The 19,410-nt window shown below is 36.9% G+C and overlaps 1 protein-coding gene across 3 annotated transcripts; it reads left to right on the top strand.

Annotated features, from left to right (window-relative positions):
• Positions 1-5: 5 nt before the first annotated feature.
• On the top strand, positions 6-19,099 carry LOC117974018 (coiled-coil domain-containing protein 180-like). 3 transcript variants are annotated; one of them, XM_059005545.1, is made up of 38 exons: positions 9-293; positions 822-928; positions 1,375-1,565; positions 2,055-2,143; positions 2,460-2,569; positions 2,814-2,942; positions 3,044-3,154; positions 3,307-3,402; positions 4,256-4,419; positions 4,714-4,833; positions 5,110-5,189; positions 5,583-5,671; positions 6,352-6,474; positions 6,738-6,911; positions 7,328-7,443; positions 7,763-7,889; positions 8,071-8,116; positions 8,633-8,799; positions 9,554-9,714; positions 9,905-10,080; positions 10,351-10,531; positions 10,826-10,972; positions 11,149-11,293; positions 11,418-11,534; positions 12,011-12,109; positions 12,280-12,366; positions 13,007-13,191; positions 13,282-13,334; positions 13,552-13,669; positions 13,814-13,891; positions 14,494-14,560; positions 15,000-15,144; positions 15,879-16,039; positions 16,251-16,388; positions 17,644-17,755; positions 18,001-18,106; positions 18,345-18,486; positions 18,673-19,099. In XM_059005545.1, the coding sequence occupies exons 2-38, from the start codon at positions 869-871 to the stop codon at positions 18,802-18,804; spliced, it is 4,542 nt and encodes a 1,513-aa protein (XP_058861528.1). In that variant the 5' UTR covers positions 9-293; positions 822-868; the 3' UTR covers positions 18,805-19,099. The 3 variants fall into 3 exon arrangements, 2 of the variants coding, with proteins under 2 accessions (XP_058861528.1, XP_058861529.1); XR_009309603.1 differs by lacking the exon at positions 18,673-19,099 and having other exon boundaries at positions 6-293; positions 18,001-18,190; positions 18,345-18,476; XM_059005546.1 differs by lacking the exons at positions 9-293; positions 822-928; positions 1,375-1,565 and having other exon boundaries at positions 2,050-2,118; positions 18,673-19,098.
• The last annotated feature ends 311 nt before the right edge of the window (positions 19,100-19,410 follow it).

Below are 19,410 nucleotides of genomic sequence, written 5' to 3'. Positions count from 1 at the left end.
GTGGTAATATTTTGAATACCGAACTCCTGCTTTAACTCGACAAAATTGAACTTGTTCTGTGTGAGCAGGATTAGCGGAGTGTGCTGATAGGGTAAAACGATTTGATGAAACCCAAGCGCCGAATATAAAAATAAACTACAACTCCCACAAAGCAGTTGTGCATTAATTGCGTCATCTCATGGCGCCTACAATTCGTTGCCATAGTAACACAAGGACGCTGCTGTGGATAAGCAGCTGCTAAAGTAAAAATGGATCGACTCACTTTGGGAGTAGATTTCTGAAGTTCTTGGAAGGTAACTAATAATAGTTTACTATTCTATAATAATCACTATTGTGAACTTCCTATGTATTTGAATTGTAACTAGTTATGGAGCACTAGTAGTATGCATGGCCACTGTATTATCGAACTGGTAACAACGAACTTACAGTAAATGTTGCACTACAACAAAACAGAATAAAAAAAGTTGAATGTTTTGGCTTCCAACGTTTATGTTAAAATGTTGTATTATCACTGTTACCTCGATGAACACGGCTAATAAAATGTACCGTGTTTTAAACCAGAAATACGATTTACAAAACACTGTGGAAACATAGTATGGGCGTGCCTAACAAAAAAAAAAAAAAAAAAAAATTATAATTTAGATACATTGTTAGTATTAATTAATTACACTTTTTATAAATAACACCTAACGATATTTAAGTGCACTGCACCAAATAGAAGAATTTAAAAAAAAATAATAATAAAATTGGTTGTACCTAGATCTCTCCAAACCTGCATTGTTGTTTTATGCTAATGTACCCCGTTGTTTATATATATATAGGTGCATTCAGAGCCTAAGGTCCCGTTGGTTACTGCTTCTTCACCAGAATGGGAGACGTACACGTGGTCCGCAGTGGAAAGGTCTACAGACAGCTATTTGATGCTGAGGTACAGTTCAAGATACACGTTTAGTTTCTCAGATCCCGAGTCGCGCTTTCTAATGTTACTTTAAGTAAGGTAGTGGAAGGTTCGTGTTAATCTAGGACTGTGAAACAAGCGATTGGTGTCTGTTAAGTGGAGGGTTTTATTCTGTAAATTGCACTTGGGATACAGTAATTTTTGCAGTCTAATACTATATTTAAAATAATCTGATAGTGAAAAATATAGGAGGGTATTCTGTGCCATACAAACTAATATCCACTCTGTTGGACCCCCTGACCTATACTGTATTTTTTATAATATGGTTAAATCGGAATAGTTGAACAGGATAATTCATTTTAATGATGACCTTAACACCCGATACAGACTATCAAATGCAAGCCATTTGATACAAAGAATTGTACATGGTTGTGTCCGATTCATATAAGGTTCTACTATATGTATTATTTGTATAGGTGCAGCTGGTCAAGGCTCTGGGCGAGGCTCGCAGTAAATCTTACCCATATGGAGTCTCCCTGGACAGTGGGAAGATTCCCCTGGTCCGGGATCTCGACACTGCGGCTGGGGGGATTCTATCACAGCGGCAGAGGCAGTGGGTGCAGGAAATGCCAAACAATACATCTACTGAAAATCCAGTGCTGCACAGGTAGTGTGGCCAGATCGGTCTCTAAGATACAGTTACTGTTGAGCTTTAATCAAAAGGAGTAATGGCATCTATTAAATATGTTCACTGCAGGGTGCACAATTGTGAATAATAAAAAAAGGATGAAAAACTGCTGATATTGCTGTGCTTGTAAAGAATGACTGACCTTGAAAAAGGGCTATAGTTAAATGGCCTTGATTGTGTAATGAACGCTGTTTTATAAAGAGGAGGTTGCCTGGCAGACCTGTTATAAACCCTATGCTAATTCACAATGAATATAGCTTTGTTCTGAGTTGAGTTGTTGTGAAGCTGATCATCACTATAGCTCTGTTCTGAGTTGAGTTATGAAGCTGACATCACTATAGCTCTGTTCTGAGTTGAGTTGTGAAGCTGACTGTCATTATAGCTCTGTTCTGAGCTGAGTTGTTGTGAAGCTGACCATTGCTATAGCTCTGTTCTGAGTTGACCATCGCTTCTGTTCTGCAATTTCAGAGAAGAGGTTTTATCAGCCTTGAGACGAGCAAAGGAAAGTGAAGACGTGCTTGCAGCTCGGGAGGTCAGAGGTCTTTCTGATCCTGTCGGTAAATATAACTGACTTGTCTATCAACACTGTGTGTCTGGATAGGAGTGCCACTGACATCTTACGATCTATTGGTCCTGGTACTTGAGTTTTGATCTGTCTTGAATGGAGTTTGTTTGAGCTTATCTATCATAATTCTTTTTGAGATGCACTAGTATTATCAGTTTCTAGAGCATATGGACTTCCCTACAATGAAATATAAGTGACCTGTAAATATTTGCATGTCCCAGACCCGGTTGATATAAAATGTTTTTTTTTTTTTTTTAAAAGAAATGTAGAAATGCTGTCTTTATTTTTCTTTTATTTCTTTAACACAGTTGCTGAGAAACCGGAGTCAGATATTATTCAGCGGCTGTCCCTGAGTAAACAGCAGAGACACGAGGATGCAGTGTCTAACCTACAGCAGGAACTCATTCTTCTGAGTGAGGTAGGTACTGTAGGAACATTCAAGGTTGATGATTTACATACAGTAGCTTACAGATGTGAGGCACATTTTTACAGCATAAAAAGCTGTATTCTTCTTCTTCTTCTTCTTCTTATTAATAATGGCAGTGTCTTCAAAACACATTTCTCCTAGTTTACATACAGTAAAGAACAGATCCTAAACCGACTGATTCATTTATTATTACAAACTTCAATCATGTAGAATGGTTTGTTCTGAATTTCTAAAGGATTTTGAACCCATGTTTATGGAAGCTGGAGAAGCCCTGCTGGACAGGCTGTCAGAATCTGATGGTGAGATCCAGCAAGTTTTCCAGAAGATTGAAAATGACTCTGATCTGGAACGTTTCACTCTCGAGGTGATTGTAGCTCAGTTAAACATATATATATATAATGTTACATACATGCTGTCTTTCTGTTTCTTTCAAGTGTGGTATGTTTAACATGAGCTTTGTTACAGGGGCTTCATAATGTATGGGACTCTATTACCCACATATCGCTCGAGAGAAGAAAATGGATCAAAGATCTGGATGAGACATGTATCAGTTATGAGTCTAAGAGAGCTGCAAGGGTAAGATATGACCACAAAAAAGAAAGAGATACAAACATAATCATTAGACTTGCACAGTGGTAGGATTTTTTTTTTCTAAAGTAGTAACTTAATCAAATTCCTTTTATTTACTCTGTGTTAATCCCCATTTTAATGTTTTTGTTACTGTACAGATTGGAAACATACTGAAAGCATACACTGGGACTCTAGAGAAAATCTCATATCTGATGCCATCTGATGTTTACCGGTTTATTGACAAAGAATCTATGGTAAGAATGAAAACAAAAAATACTTTAAAATGATGGCACATTATCCGAAGGCCTTACTGTACTTTATTATTAATTAGTCATTTAGCAGACACTTTTATCCAGAGTGACTTAGAGACTAGGGGGTGAACTACGCATCAGCAACTGCTGCAGAGTCACTTACAATAGGACAGTTTTACGTCTCATCCGAAGGACGGAGCACAAGGAGGTTAAGTGACTTGCTCAGGGACACACACAGCGAGTCAGTGGCTGAGCGGGGATTTGAACCGGGGACCTCCTGGTATCAAGCCCTTACCTTTAACCACTCCTAGTAAAACCAAGAATGGATCAAATTGCTATGCAATGGGAGTCTTATTTCCATTCCTGTTATTTCACTTTGTGTACAAATAAAATGAAAACCAATATCTTGAATGCTGCATGTTCAAGTAGTTTTGTCTTTTATGTGGCTTTATAGAATAAATACTGTACTTCACTACTATATATCAAATAAGTAAAGACTAATTACATTCATGCTACATGTATTCCTTTATTGAATATGCAGGTTTTGATGCTACTGTTGTACCAGTCTTTTTTCTTATATGCAGGAAGTACTATGGAGTGCAGTTAAGTAGTCTACACATTATGTTGTTCAGTATGATACCTTGTGCTACCGTACTTCATATCTGGAACATTTCAATACTGTGCAGTAACTTGCATGTAAACCTTGTGATTGATAATAATCCAAGTCATATTATCAGGCGCTTGTCCCTATTGACGTGTTATATTCTGTCCGGGGCATTTCAGTCTGGTGACATTAACAAGTGTTATACAGTATTAAGCAGGTTTGACTGTAGTAATGATTTTGAGGTTTTTACAGATGTTAAACCAGGCACTCCTGGCCAATCGGAGAGCAGTGGGGAAGCTCTATGTGAATCTCATGGAGCGAGACTTGAAGAGGGAGCTCTCGGAGCGGAGGAGATGGAAGGAGAGGCTGCAGGACTGGAAGACTATCAAGAGACAAGCTGCATTGGTGAAATTCAAGTAAGATGAGTTTCATTTATCTGTGGAACTGGCTGTGAAAATACAGCAAAGTGTACAGTCTGTAGCTCGGAGTATTTATAACTTTGTATTCTACCTAAATTGATAAGCATTCTTTATCAAAAGAAATCTCTAATACTGTAGGTAATGCTTCACATTTTATAGCACAGAATTTATCGTAAATGTGCGCTATGCAGATATGTGTTTTATAAAGCATATTGTAGGCTTGTGCTAGGTGGTTGGGAGGTGCTGCTGTCATTATGAAACTTATTTCTTTTCTCTGCTTAATTCTTTTAGCAATTTTATGAGCAGCATACGGAACCATGAGCCTGAGGCTGTGCAAAGGGAACTTGACTTGATGAGGAAAACGCAGGAATTAATGAGTGAAAGACGAATGAAGATTCTGCTGTCACTAAGGTTACAATGAATGCACGCTACATAGAGCACAGTATCTGAAATCATTTTGACTAAAAAGTTAACCCCTCCCACATATTTATTAAATGCCTTACATACCTTATAGTTTCACCGTGCTGTATACACGGAAGAAAGGGTTTTGCAGACAAGAACAAGGGGAAAAGTAATACTGTTATACTTCATAGTCCAGTGGAAAACATTGGGCCAAACATAACTTGTTTGTCTTGTCTGGAATCTTCTTTCTCTTTGAACGATAATCATTCTGCCTTTTGCTTGCAGTGATATTTCACCTCCTCAGTGCACTAAATCAATGGCTTCAGAATGGAATTCATCCTTGTCAGCAATTAATGAACAAATAGGTAAGAATCTGAAACATTGGCCTCCATAACAAAACTACGACTCATGAGTTGTTTAAAGACATTGATTCAATAATAAACAAACAACAACCCGGGAGAGTTTCCAAACTATCAAACTTATTTTTATTAATCAGAACTGACTTTAAAGTAGGGCACATCATTGCTACAGTTAATGCAGTCTGTATTATTCAAATAAGAATTTGGATTTTTTGTAGTTTTTGTAGTATATGTTTATTTAATTGGTGGTAGAACATTATTTCTAGTTTTGTACATTTAATAGATGTATAGATATAATTAGACTGCATGTAAAATATGTGTTTAAGTTGTATTCATTCAAAAATCGAATGCTCAGTTTTATCAGAATGGCTCATGTTTGCTATGATTTCTTAATTTCAGATGCAATGCATATTGATTATATGAAAAGAATTCACTCTCACTATGAAAATCTGTGGCAGGACTGCTTGGAAGAGGTTGAGAAATTCAAGGTAAGCAGACATCATGTGGAATTGCTTGGGTTTACAAATGTTACCCACTTGACTCATGTTAAGCACTATAAGTTCACTTACTGTGTTGCAGGCAATAGAAGCATCCTGTTAAATAGAGGAAATCAATAGGAGAGGAAACCTAGTACTGATAAATGGGCTTCATCTTCACTTCATTATACTTACATGCTGAATACAGTAATTACATACCCTTTCTCTTGAAAAACAGCGTAGATTGCTTCATATTTTTCGTGCTTTTCTCAATGCATGCTGTTTCAGTCTTGTTACCTCCTCACACCTGTTACCATGGTTGCAGTTTGTGTGAAGATGGCAACGGTTGCATACGTCACACATGATTCGCACTAGAAAAGGTTATCTATGAATCAGCCTTATCTTCGAATTAGCCTACCAAGGTCTTTGTTTTCATGGAGAGAATAACACATTCACACTGGAGAAAGTTCCGTGTCAGTCACTATCAAGATTGCTTTATCCGTTTTATCTTGTAAAAGTGATAGTTCTAATAGGGCTAATTTCCATTGAAAAAAACGGTTCTTGCTGCTTGGATTGTTAAAAAAGGGGGTTCGTTATAAGAAGAGTTTGTTATAGCGAAGTTAGACTGTGTGTATATATATATATATGCCCAAGCTAACGTTGGTTTCACCAGTACCTCTGGTTCTGTGCAGGAAGAGATGCTGAGCAATCATGTGTTGTCTCAGAAAGACATCCAGTACATTGTGAACAATGAACTCCTTCAACTGGTTGGGAGCTGTCAGCACCAACGAGAGGAAGAACTGGAAGCCATGGAAGTGAGTAAACCAGAATAAATTGATACTAAGCAGTCTTTTGTTCATGGTCTTCGTACAGAATAAAATATTGATCAGTGAATCCTTATTCCTGGCATGAAATACAGTGGGTACATGCTGTATACACAATTACCAGTGGCGTAGGATGTAGTAATCTTGTTATTGTAAGTATTGCACTTGATTTCCTGTTTTTAAAACATGTCATTTTAGAATCTGAACACAATACTTTGGTTGTGGTGCTTTTCCTCCTTGATTTGCTGCTGCAGAAAGAATTTGAGGTGTTGGCGAACACTACCCGTGATCAGAATAAAGCACTGCTTAAGTTTGCTAGAGGGGCTGCTGACCTGTGGGAACTGCACAGTGCAGGGCTGACGAGAAAGGAACATCTTTTTCAAAACAAACTGGATGAGATCCGTTTCTCGCACGACCAGGAGAACCAGGTGAGGCAATTCAGGGCTTGTCTTGCTCATTGAGCAAGCTGTGGGATGAACCTTGCTGAATACAGTGTTCTAGGTCTGGTATTAGGCAGCCAGAGGTGATTTGTAGTAGCTTGGAATGATCTTCAAATAGATAAATAAATACATGTATACATGTGTTGAGAGATCTAGTGTTGATGCTGAGTTGTGTTTTTTTTTTATTAATACTGGCTCTCATTAAAATCCAGTGACTGTGTTGTTAAGCAGATGCAGATATTGATCTACAGAAAGTAAATCTCTGAATTCAACAGTTTTAATTTAGATTTAAACATACTTTTATTTAAATTTTTATATACGCAGCCAGAAATTGTTACTACTACTACTACCGTATTCAGTGCATCATTTAATGTTGATATTAGACATTCTTGTTTCCTCTCCAGGCAAAGGAAGCCAGCCTGGATATTCTGATGGACAAACTGAGGCAGGAGAGCACAGAGGAGACTTTGAAGAGCGCTATGGAGAAGACCTTTTCCTATCTGGAAGAAATCAAAACAAGGTAATCCATTTCATGGACTATATAAAATAAGGTGAATGTTATCAGTACAGTGTATTTTACTTAAAAAATGTCTACTTATCAGTGATCCTTTTTCCTGCTATAGCAGTGGTAAAAAAAATTACTTGGTTCTAAACGTAGAGAAACGTTTCAAAGATAATTAATTGTTTTTGTAACGTAAGCCATTGATCCAGCTTATTGAGTACTAACACTTAATGGTGCAATGTTAATGTCTAACGAAATTATTACTTAGACTTCAATTCCTTCTTCAGTTCCTTGTTTTTAATGGTTAAATATTTCTTGTATGTGTTTTTTGTTCCAGCTATCTACATTTCCACCAGAAACAGGTAGATGTAGTTGAGTCGTACCCTGCAATGGTAAAAGAGGAACTGCTGGAGTACTGCACAGCAGTCAGTGGTTACTTCAATGTGAGGGAGATCTTTAAGCAGGTAAGGGGCTTGCTATCACTTGTGTTTAGAATGGTTTGCTCTACGATGAGTTAGGCATGCCTGTGCAGTCTACCGAGCTAGACTAAAATAGTGGTTCCAGGAATACTGATCTTGCTTCTCATTTTGTTCCAGTCCTGCTCAATGTTGACAAGCCTTTAAAATATTTTCTCTTGTCCTTCAGGAAGAAGAAAGCATCCTAACAAGTAGCTCAACTTCAGAAAATCTAGGTGAGGATTTGCGTGCGTAGTTTGTGCAGGTAGCTCAGATTTCTAGGTTGCACAGATTTTCAGAACACCTGTTGTGCAGTTGAAAGTCAATTTCATAATTTTGAATAAAGTGCTCGTTCGTTTAGTGGAGACAGTGCCATTGAATAAACTCTCCACGAGTAATAAATGAAAGTATGAGGATGAAAACCAAGGCTTTAAGTCAGAATATATTTTATTTATGGTACGTAATGCATACAGTATTATCAGAAATAATGGAGAAACAGAGTGTTGACTTTTAATAAACTATATTAAAAAAATTACACAGAAACTGTAACTGTAAGGCTGTGTAGGCTGTATTTTGATGCCATCAAGAGATAGCAACTAAAGTTTGAGAAAAAATATTGGTATGCGGCTCCTAAGGTCAGGAAGTTTGGCCACCCTTGGTATGTGTATCTCTAAATGGTACACTCCTTTGACTATGATAAAACAACTTGTTAGAGCTTTTTCTACTAGACTATTCTGTTGCTTGAAATGCAGGAGTAAAACTGGAGAAGCACAAAAGACGAAGTACCTCAGCAGCTATTCAAGATGTACTTTCACGAGACAAAAAGAGAAGCACCACAACTGCAGTACAGAGTGGCTCTCTTCCAAAACGAGTTAATACACCGTCCCCCAAAAAGGATGCCTCTCTCGCGGATCAAAAGGTAACGAATTGACAATAAATTGATAAATCTGTTATTCAACATGACCACTCGGTTTCTGCAGTATTTCCAATTGAACAGATTTGATATTGATCTATTGTGAATGCGTATTCTTACCATTTATTTATGTAGCGTTGACCTTTTGCTTGTTATTTCTTTTTATTTGTATTTAGAAAAGGAAAACGGAGAGTGAAATCAGTAGTAAGATCTGTCTGATTTCCATATATTTATAATATGGTTACTGATAATGTAGTTGGTTCAGCAATGCCAGCCTGTAAGATACATCTTTTCTGCTGTGATTAAAACTTAGAAGTGTGAATTATACTTTTTAAAAGCATAAATATATATATTTTTTTTAAAGTTTAGTTTGCGCAAGAGAAAAGGTTTATTCGTGGTCAGTAAAATACCCTGGTAGAGGCAAATCCAGTTTAAATACTGGCGTCTGCACTATAGCGATCACATTGACTCGACTTCCTGTGAGCACATCCCAAACCCTAATGCATTTCAGCCCTGTAAGTCCACAGTGACCTTGCCTTAGAAAGTTAGCCCATTTGTATCCATTACATGACATTTAAATAAAACTCGCATCTAATGTTTAAAATGTGACACTTTAAAAATTATTATTTAGAGCATGTACACAGTTTTTAAAAGAAGAATAATTTGTGCATGACATTATATCCAATAAGCGTAATAGGATCCCAAAAGGTTGTAGTAAAGTTCTCTGTCTTATTTTAATTAATTAATTTATTTTTCTTAGGATGATTTCCAAACCACAGTCTTCACAACATCCAACGGAAACTCGTACACTTTGACATGCCCTGAAGATGTTATGTGTGAATATCCTTCTCAGGGCAAACCACCTCCTTATGTAGAAACAGTCGTGCTGACAAGTAGTTTACTTTCAGATCTGATAAGAAGGTAATTATGTGTAAATCATTACAAGAAGGGTATACAGTCATATGAGTCTGTCCTATACAATACTAAGGTAAATTCGGCCTCAGTTTTGTTTAGATTTCAAAGATTATGCTACCTTATATGCATTGTACCTGCAAGCATGTAATATAGAGGTATGTTGAAAGTGAGATGCTTATTTTCCTCCTATTTGTAGGACTAGACAGGAGTTCTTTGAACACATGGAGCATTGGTTTGACAAAGCGATGTCCAACTCCATGAATATTGTTGCTGCTAAAAAAGATGAGCTGAAATCCGAACTAGAGCTTCGATACCATCTTCATCAGCCGAGGGCTCAAAGAATCGAGATGGACATCCACAATGTTAGAGCTGGTAAGATAGCCACACACACCCAAAAATACATGGTGGTTGGGTGATCATTGCTATAGATAAAAATGTAAAACATAAAAAAAAAAAAAAAAATGTAAGGAATAAACAGTAATTTTGCATGAAACTAAATATTACAGTCAGCAACATAAAAAATAAGCAACTCGGACATCAGTCACAGAAACGGATTAACAAAATGTGTTTAACTAATAATTGAATTGTTTTTGTTATTCATCCCCAGTCCATAACCTTGCTTGTTCATTTTTTATCCTGCAGCTGAACTGGTACTCCATAGAGAACGAGTGGACAGACACTGTACAGGAGTCATTGAGGGTTTGAACAATGTGAAGTCTGAGTTTGTCACACTCCGCGCTGAACAAAAGAAACTTACAGAGGGCTTCCGGAAATACATCTACGATATGGAAGACGTCTTTGTAAATGCTACCAAGTCTGAATGGTGAGTGCCACTTGCAGATCTAACCCACTGATCTGCATCCTGATAATGTATTTCTATATATGAGCACGAATTCAGGAAAATAATTAATATTTCAAAACTACTGTATATTTGTATTATGTCAGTAATCTGGTATTAATATTTTCATGATGTGTCCTTTTGGAACACCCATCGGATTGATTCAGCCTATCCTCATTCGAACCTTGCTCTCAGTGTGGATAGGGGCATGCTGTAATAATGTGGCTCGCAATTTTTTGTTATCTCCTAATCTGCTATGATATTTCTCCTCCTCTCCAGGCTGGCTTCACTTTGCGACTCTCTGCACACTGATTTAGACAAGCACATGGGTATCATCAGGGCATCTTTGCGACAGTTCAGAGAGAAACAGGAGACTACGCTGGGAAGACTGAGAGACTCCAATGCAGAGTTTATCAAATCAGTTAGGTATATACATTTTTATGTATTGTGCTTTTTGTCTGAAAAAATGGTTACATTCAAACCAACAAAGAAAATGTTAGCTAACCAATTGAAGTCAAATTTCTACTACTTGAGTGACATACCGTATAGCGGGGAATTTATTTTGGCTTTATTGGTGGTCATTTGCTTTTTTTTTTTTTTAGGTTATTTTCTGAAGGAGGAAATTTTACACCTGATGAATTTGAAGTATTCCGAAAACGTCTGGATAAAATGTCAGGCCGAATCGATAATACAGAAGAGTTTGTGATGTTAGAACTGGAAGGAATGGAGTCCAAATGTCTTGGACAGGTACAGGCACTTTATTAGCGGGCAGCTTTGAAGACAAAACACATGTTTCATTTTCTAATTCTACCGGTTATCAAAAGATTGCCATTACTTGAATAAAAGGGTTTATTTATTTATTTTTCTAAAGGCGACTGAGGTGGTCCATAAATTTGAAGATAAATTCCACAACCTGACAGTGGATCTGAACTTCATTGAAAAAATCCAACGATTTCTGATAAACACCCAAGTCAAGATGAAATTGGAGGTGAAAAGTTTATATTTATCCATTTACCCACCAGAAAATTGTCATGAACCTTAACAGGCCAACATTCATCATTTGCATTCAGTCACACGCTACATAAATAACAAGTACCGGTACATAATCCATCTGGAGTCACACATTAAAATAATTACATAAAACAACAAGAAGACTTCAACTCTTTAATCACAAACCATCCGCACTTCCGTACATGCTTTTAAATTAAAATGTTAAGTTTACTTATCGACTGTAACAGCCTGTGAATCTGTTTTGACTCGCTAAATGATCAGTATTCAAAAATGAGCACAAAAACATGGGAAGCATTAATGTTCAGATTGTAATTAAGACAATAATGGTCAGACTAAACCAATTTTATACAGCATACAGTTTACCTGTTTGACTTGTGGTTGGACCAATGGGTGCCTTAGGTAGTCCAAGAATAGTGCAACACTGTGAAATCAGTCTTTGTATCTGGATTACAGGTGACGAAGAGTAACTATCAGGCAGAAAGTCTAAGCAGCTACCTGGAACAGTTCCAAAAGAAGATAGATGCATGTGCCAAGCCAAGGGTTGACAAGGAGGTGAGTTAAACTTACTTGGTGGTGAAAGGTTTTCATTGGCAATTGGCATTCACAGATAACCACGCATCATCCCAAAATTGAAACAAAAGTATAGTATTATTATTTTATATATATATATATATATATATATATTTTTTTTTTTACAAAGCTTGTTTTTGGTTTCTTAACAGACAGTAACCCCCGATGAGCTTTACAGTTTTACCCAGATGATCATGGAAGAATTCAAGAAAAGGAGCACTTATCTTGACTGCTTGCTGGTCAGTAAATTAGTATTGTTGTTATTATTATTATTTATTTCTTAGCAGACGCCCTTATCCAGGGCGACTTACAATTGTTACAAGATATCACATTATTTTTACATACAATTACCCATTTATACAGTTGGGTTTTTACTGGAGCAATCTAGGTAAAGTACCTTGCTCAAGGGTACAGCAGCAGTGTCCCCCCACCTGGGACTGAACCCACGACCCTCTGGTCAAGAGTCCAGAGCCCTAACCACTACTCCACACTGCTGCCTCTTATGGTAGTAAGATGGGTGGATGATAATACTGCTTAGCGTATACAAAGGCATGGTCCAAAAAAGTACTATAATGGTCTTTTCGTAATAGACACTGTTAATTGTTACTGTAATATATTACACATTATGTTTATTATTACTTTTTAGCTTAATGAAAGTTTTTTTTTTTTTTTTTTTAGGATTTTTACTTTACTACTGACTGTAGAATTGAATGTTTTGATTGACAGACAGAACTAACTCAAGCTCTAAAACACATTTTCATAGGAGCAGAGAAACATCTCCCACCAAGATGTAAATGCATTGTTGTTGTTTGTGGTATTCATTTTGACATATAAAATTAGACCACTGTTTGTCATTGTGTTTTGTGTTCTGGTACACAGGACCTCCCCTCCGCACCCAGTGTGCCTGAGATTCCCCTACAAGGACCCTTTGCTGCAGCCACTCGTTCTGAAAGACAGGAGAGCAAAGTCGGGTCCCAATCCTGCGACAGTCTGCTGCAGCCCAGCAGGATGGGCAAACCTGCTACAGAGGATGCGGCTCTCGGAGTCATCCACAGTATTTTACAGTACATGAAGCCTGTCCAGATGATTTAATGCAGTACTTACCACAGCGTATGACTGAGTTTTTAATCACAGTCTTCTTTCTTTTCTATTAGAACTCAGAAATCCAAAGTCTATCTTGAACTTGAAAAAGCACCAGAAGCGTCAGGTATATTTTTCAAGCTATATGGCCAGTCATAGATCTGCATACAATCTCAGGACCCAGCTACCAATATGTGTATGAGATATAACCGGTTTGCAGCATTAGGATCATGTAGTAAGGAATGCCCACTGTATTGGGTATTGCTGCATCGTTTTATAACATTATTATGGATTGATTTTAGAATTCTGTTTAAATGACTGATTTAGATTTATTTTTTAAACAGGAGTGCAACTGTCGTCACCGCATTCGCCCAGCACGACTGTTTTGGGCGACAAGAAATCTCATACCTCCAGCATTAATCTGAAAACTGATATTCTTCTTAGGAAAGCCTCATCTGCAGGGTAGGATCTTGAACTCTCATTCAAATACTGCTTTGTACCGAACAAAAAGTAAAATAAGCTGACATGCCATGTTCACACAAGTGAATCATTTACTGTTTTGCTTGTCAACTAAACTTATTTCTAGTGTGTGTGTTTTTTTTCTAGTGTCAAAAGATTCTCCAAACCAACCCGATTTGATAAAAGATTCCAGGTTTTTGGATCCAAGCCTGAAGAAGAGCAACTGTAAGTTCAGTATCAAATGTAGCCAATTCAATTTCAATAGAAAATGTATACAGGGACTGTTTTTTATGATCTAAATTCTGCCACTTTTTAACTCTGTACTAATTCAGCAGGATTCTCTTCCTGTGGTGATTTCTAGACTTACTAATATTGCTAATAAAATTAGGTTTATACATTTTAGGGTGACTGTATTAAGATCTGCTTTTAAGATCACCCCATAATGTAAATTTATGAATTTGCAACATAACAACTACAGTAAAAAGAAACCCACTGCTCAAGAGACCAATTGAGCTATAACCAGTAAAACAATGTTAAGCTTATCTGTGGTGGCTATGTAACCTACGTATCATGTGCGTTTAAACAGCGTTTGCAGTCCAGTATGATTGTCTGCTATTCATTATTTAACTTGTATCCTTCCAATGGGTTCTCATAGTGAACAGGCAGCATCCACACAAAAGTATTACCCTGATAACTGTTAGAACCCTGCTATTCCTCAATTTCTGATTAGGGACGTGAAGATTAACGCTAATATACGCTATTGAAATGCATTTATTAAACCATTTTGAATAATGTGTGTTTTTAAAAAAAACGTATTTCCTTTTCAGTCATTTCAAAGGCATTGTATGGGGTATTCTTTGGGAGAGTAATGATGCCCTACTGTTAGTGGCTGAGGTAAGTATTAATATGTCATTTATAACTTCAATGTAATAAGTCACCCTTTCTTACTACACAAGAAAATGCATAGAGTGGGATAAATAATGCAACTTCTGCAATTAACTAACGTGTTACATTTGAAGATTATATATATATATATATATATATATATATATATAGATATATATATATATATAGATATATAGATAGATAGATAGATAGATAGATAGATAGATAGATAGATAGATAGATAGATAGATAGATAGATATCAAATATATTTTGGGACATATTTCTAAATCAGAAGCATATTGTATGCAATGCAGTTATTAATGGCACTTTTGCCCATTTTTATATCTGAGCATACACATTTTCCCACCAAAGTATGTGGCTTCTATAGTGATGTAGACATTTTGTTGCATCTTTTTATATATCAGCCATACTGTTGATTCTGTGTAGGAATTTTACAAGAAAAAGGAGAAACGGACCATTACCAGGCCAGAATATATCCAGGAGACCTTTGAGAACTCTGCAGAGATGTTAAACCAGAAACTACTGTCCTACCACTCCCAGGCAGAGGAATATCACAATGTCTGCTTGCAAGGTAACACGTGTAGTCACGTGAATTAAAAGCAACTATATCGGCATCCAGAGTTTGTTTCAAGACCTGAGTTAAAGTTAACAAAGGCATGCTTAAAACTGTAGGTTTTGAGTTTGGTTTGCTGATTCAATACAGTGTCGTTTGCTAGACCTTCTTTTAGACTGAAACTCCCCTTGTCAGTAATTGTCCAGCTCTACCAAGAACTGTTTTTACTGGTGGTTCTCTGCTTATCAACAGAGATATGTCTGAACCTGTAAATTTGCTGGACCAGCACAAAACTGTGCTTACCAATGTGCTAAGAATTTGAATACTGACTAAATTAACCTCTCATTTTCCATAACGGTTTCCAGATTTCTGTTCTGAAAAAAAAAACCCAAAAAACAAAAACAGGTTGATCTGGGGTCATACAAAAAACTGTAGAATGAAGAAATCAATCAATGTTAGTATTTCACATAAAAGAAAGCACAGCTGTTTAGGGTTGCTTTTAATTATTCTGCAGGTCACCATCTTTAGTAGGTGGTGTCCGATTTAAAAAATGTTAGTAAATGAAAATGGGAGTAATTCGTAGTTATGCGACCTCTGTTTCCCTTTTCATTGAAACTAAATTATCCTCAAGACTGGATTTAAGGATGAAAAAGCTTAATAACATTCTTATCTTCATCCAGATATTCACAAAACTGCTCACAAAGATATACAAACAAAATTACATGATGTAGTTTGACCTGGAATGTTTTCAGATTTCAGAGAGCAGTTAAAGCAGTTTGAACAGCAGCTGTACCATGTGCCACCTCTCCTTATTGCTGAACTCACAAAGAAACACCTGGACCAGCTGGCAGAGACCACAGCCCAAATCCACCACAGCTTACATGAGAGGCTACAAGAGAGCATCAACAGACAGGTACAGCACAACTAGACAGTGAGTTAAGTGGAAGTACGGTATTCAACCCTTTCCCTAGAAAGCAATGGTCCAAGAGCATGAAGAGTGTGAAACGAGTTCACAAGACTTCATCCCTCTGTGCAAACCTACTTAAAGTAAATTTGTCGTTTTAGGGTAAACAATGCATTGAAAGTCATTTTCATATTGTTGTCATTATTGTTTATATCTCTAGACTGAGCACTGGGACAGTTTAAGGCCAACTTTGGGTCACCCAGGAAATTTAAATCAACTGGAGAGTCTGTGTAACCTGGAACAAGAGAGACTGACGGAACATCTGACTGCAATTGACATCAGCAAAAAGAATCTCCAGGTCAGGGTTTACTTAATATCCCACTACCAGTACTGTACAGCAGATTACACCCAGGACAGGACCTACCACACATGTATCAGTACACAAACATGCACAGCTTGAAATGTATGCAGAGGCAAAAATGACCATACTACTGTATATGTAGTTTTTCCTAAAACTATCATTTGAAATGACTATGGGCTGGTTTCACAAACCTTGATTCCCTATATCATTAATCGTGTATTGCCTTACCCAATATAACATTAGATAGTCCAAGACTAGTGCTAATCAAGGTCTGTGAAATCGACCCTATATATCGAAAAGGTCTCATGCAAAAGCAAATAATGCTGTCTGAAATAAATAACACGCATTCTGCTGTGCTGTGTTTCACTCTATTGTTTATAAGGTTATTTGATGGCTTATATTAAAATGAGGCTGTCAAGCACATAAAAAAATGAATCTGTTAATCTGGTTTTAATTGCATATTACAATCCAGCATTGTTGTTAAATTGTTTGTACCAACTCCTAAATCACAATGGAGTCTGTTTTTTACTCACCTTACTGCATTTACAATTAACAGTTTCCTTTACTCATAAACTGATGTTTTTCATCGCTGTTTAAATAATAATAATACTTTTTAAATTATCTTATTAATAACTTGAAATTGCTTAAACAAAACAAACATTCACCGAGTAACAGTTATATCCTCCATATTTGTAAATAATATCATTTAAAAATACACTCATTCAGTCCTGGCATGCACTAAAATGGTGCCGCAGGAAATTATGAGGGACAAGACAGTAGTACGTTAAAAAAATGTATATCCCAAAAAATGTATGTGCTAATCGCAGAAGTTAACTGCAATTTAATTGACAGCCCTAATACAATATTTGGTTTAATTGTGAAAGCACATTTAAACAAACACATGCTATGTTGACCCCAGGACTAGTATTAATAACCTAGTGTAATCCAATTGTATTCTACTGTATTTCAAAGTACAAAATCTTTGAAAATAAACAAAAATAGTAGAGCTGTTTATTTAGTTAACTTTACCGAATGCAAAAAAACTTGGTTGTCTAACCTGGTGCTACACATTTAAACTGTGTTTGGCACAAACAAGATCTGCAGTGTTTAAAAGATCATTCTTCTGCTTTCCACCCCACCAAAATAAAAAAAACAACCTCTTGAAGATGCCCAGAAATAGTGCGATGTTTGTTTAGCAATTCTTGAAATAAAGCTGATGTAAACCTACCTCGCTTCTGTCTTCCTCCATCAGGACTGTGTGATTAAGCATGGAGAGGACTTTGTGACAGCTCTTGCCTCTCTCACTGAAAACATGCTGCTCAAACTGGATGACTTTCTGACGGTCGACGATATTCAAACTGGAAGTAAGTCCAATGCAAGGAACTCCATATACACGCATGGAAAGATAAACAGATACTGCCCTCACAAATTCAATTCTTAGTATTCTCAAGGAGAGATCTGTTAATAAGGTACAGCGGGTCAACTGATTAGCAGGAAAAACAGAATAAGGAATAATGTAAAATACATCTAGTTCTTCACTTGTGTGAGGTGGGGGGTAGTTTAAGTAGCTCTAAAATGTTTTCCTGTTTGTTTTGCTTTCCTATTTTAGCAGTTGAAGTTACGAAAGCAAAGACGACTACCCTCATCAGAAGAAAAAAAGCAGGGCTTCCACTGGAGGACAGAGTGTATATACCATTAACTCAGAGGGGGAGCCGGTAATCAAACAACACTGGGTCTACACCAGAGAGATTTACTGTACTGTACAGGAGCATTGTCATCTCCGAGCACCTGCACTTTATGTGATTATTATTGAAACTGCTTCCAATCAGTGGGAAAGATTTAGTACTAGATGTCATTCTGGACTACATACACTGTTATACTGTGCAGACACTGAACGTGTAGCACTTCCAGGGCTAATGGTTGCTGTATGCATTTCATTTTGTATTATCTCAGAACTTGGCCAGGGATCCTGTACTATGAGTCGAGAGCCAAGATAAATGATGAAAAGCTCACCAGAGAAACGGCCTCCATTAAAACAGCCAAGACGACGCTGGGCCATGTATCGGCAATGGAAGCGAGAGACTCCGCTTATCAGGTACATTACAGTGCACAGTGATGTTAAACATAAACTCAAGAAATGTTCTTTCTGTATTTTGACTGAGTGTTTAAGTTATGGATAAAATACAGCTATTCTGGTTACATATTAAATGTGAATGAATGGATTGTGACGGTCATTTTTATATTTGAATAGGTAAATAAAATAAAATTACTTTTAACGCAGAAATATCAGAGAGAGTATGAGAAGGAGCTTGTAAGGACAGAGGAAGAGCCAGAAGCCCAGCGGATCAGTGCCACACACCAGGAGACCAGGTGGAAGGAGTCGGTGCTGAAAATCAAGCAGCTGTATTCATGAAGGTGCTGCACGGTCTGTTAACTGAGCACTACAAGAAAGGATGCAAGTCTAAATCTCATTAAATACAACCAATAACATACAGAACATGTTCTTCTTTGTATTCCCTTAATGTTAAAATGTGTTCATACATGTATGAAGGCACTGATATGTGGAGACCTCTTTTGTCAACATTTTGAAGATGTTGCTGAAAATTCAGCCCTTATCATTTTAAAATGTAAAACATATTCAGATAGTTAATGTAATTTTGTGCAGATTAAAAATAAAATTAACAAAAATAATACTGGCCTCGGGTCTCGTTTTCGTTTGCTCCTTAAGTTTACCCTATAATTATGATTAAATGTATTTAAGCACAAAGTTAAATACACTTAATCATAATTTTGCTGAAGCTGTTACATTAGAGAATTCTGGGTTTAATCCACAAATGTAACTTCCCCGCCTTTATGAATTGTAACATTCCTGTGCACATTTCTAATCAGTTAGCTCATTAATTGGCAATTGATGTTGATCCAAAGTAAAGTTCAGCCTTAACTGTCTGGGCCTTCAAATGTGACTGATTTTAACACGTGACATCAAGGCAGGACGTAAATGCAAGCTCTTTGTCATATA

This window comes from Acipenser ruthenus, chromosome 31, assembly GCF_902713425.1.
Source record: "Acipenser ruthenus chromosome 31, fAciRut3.2 maternal haplotype, whole genome shotgun sequence".
In the NCBI taxonomy this organism is placed as follows: domain Eukaryota; kingdom Metazoa; phylum Chordata; class Actinopteri; order Acipenseriformes; family Acipenseridae; genus Acipenser; species Acipenser ruthenus.
Note: the sequence above shows the minus strand (reverse complement) of the source record. Positions and strands in the feature narration are given on the sequence as shown.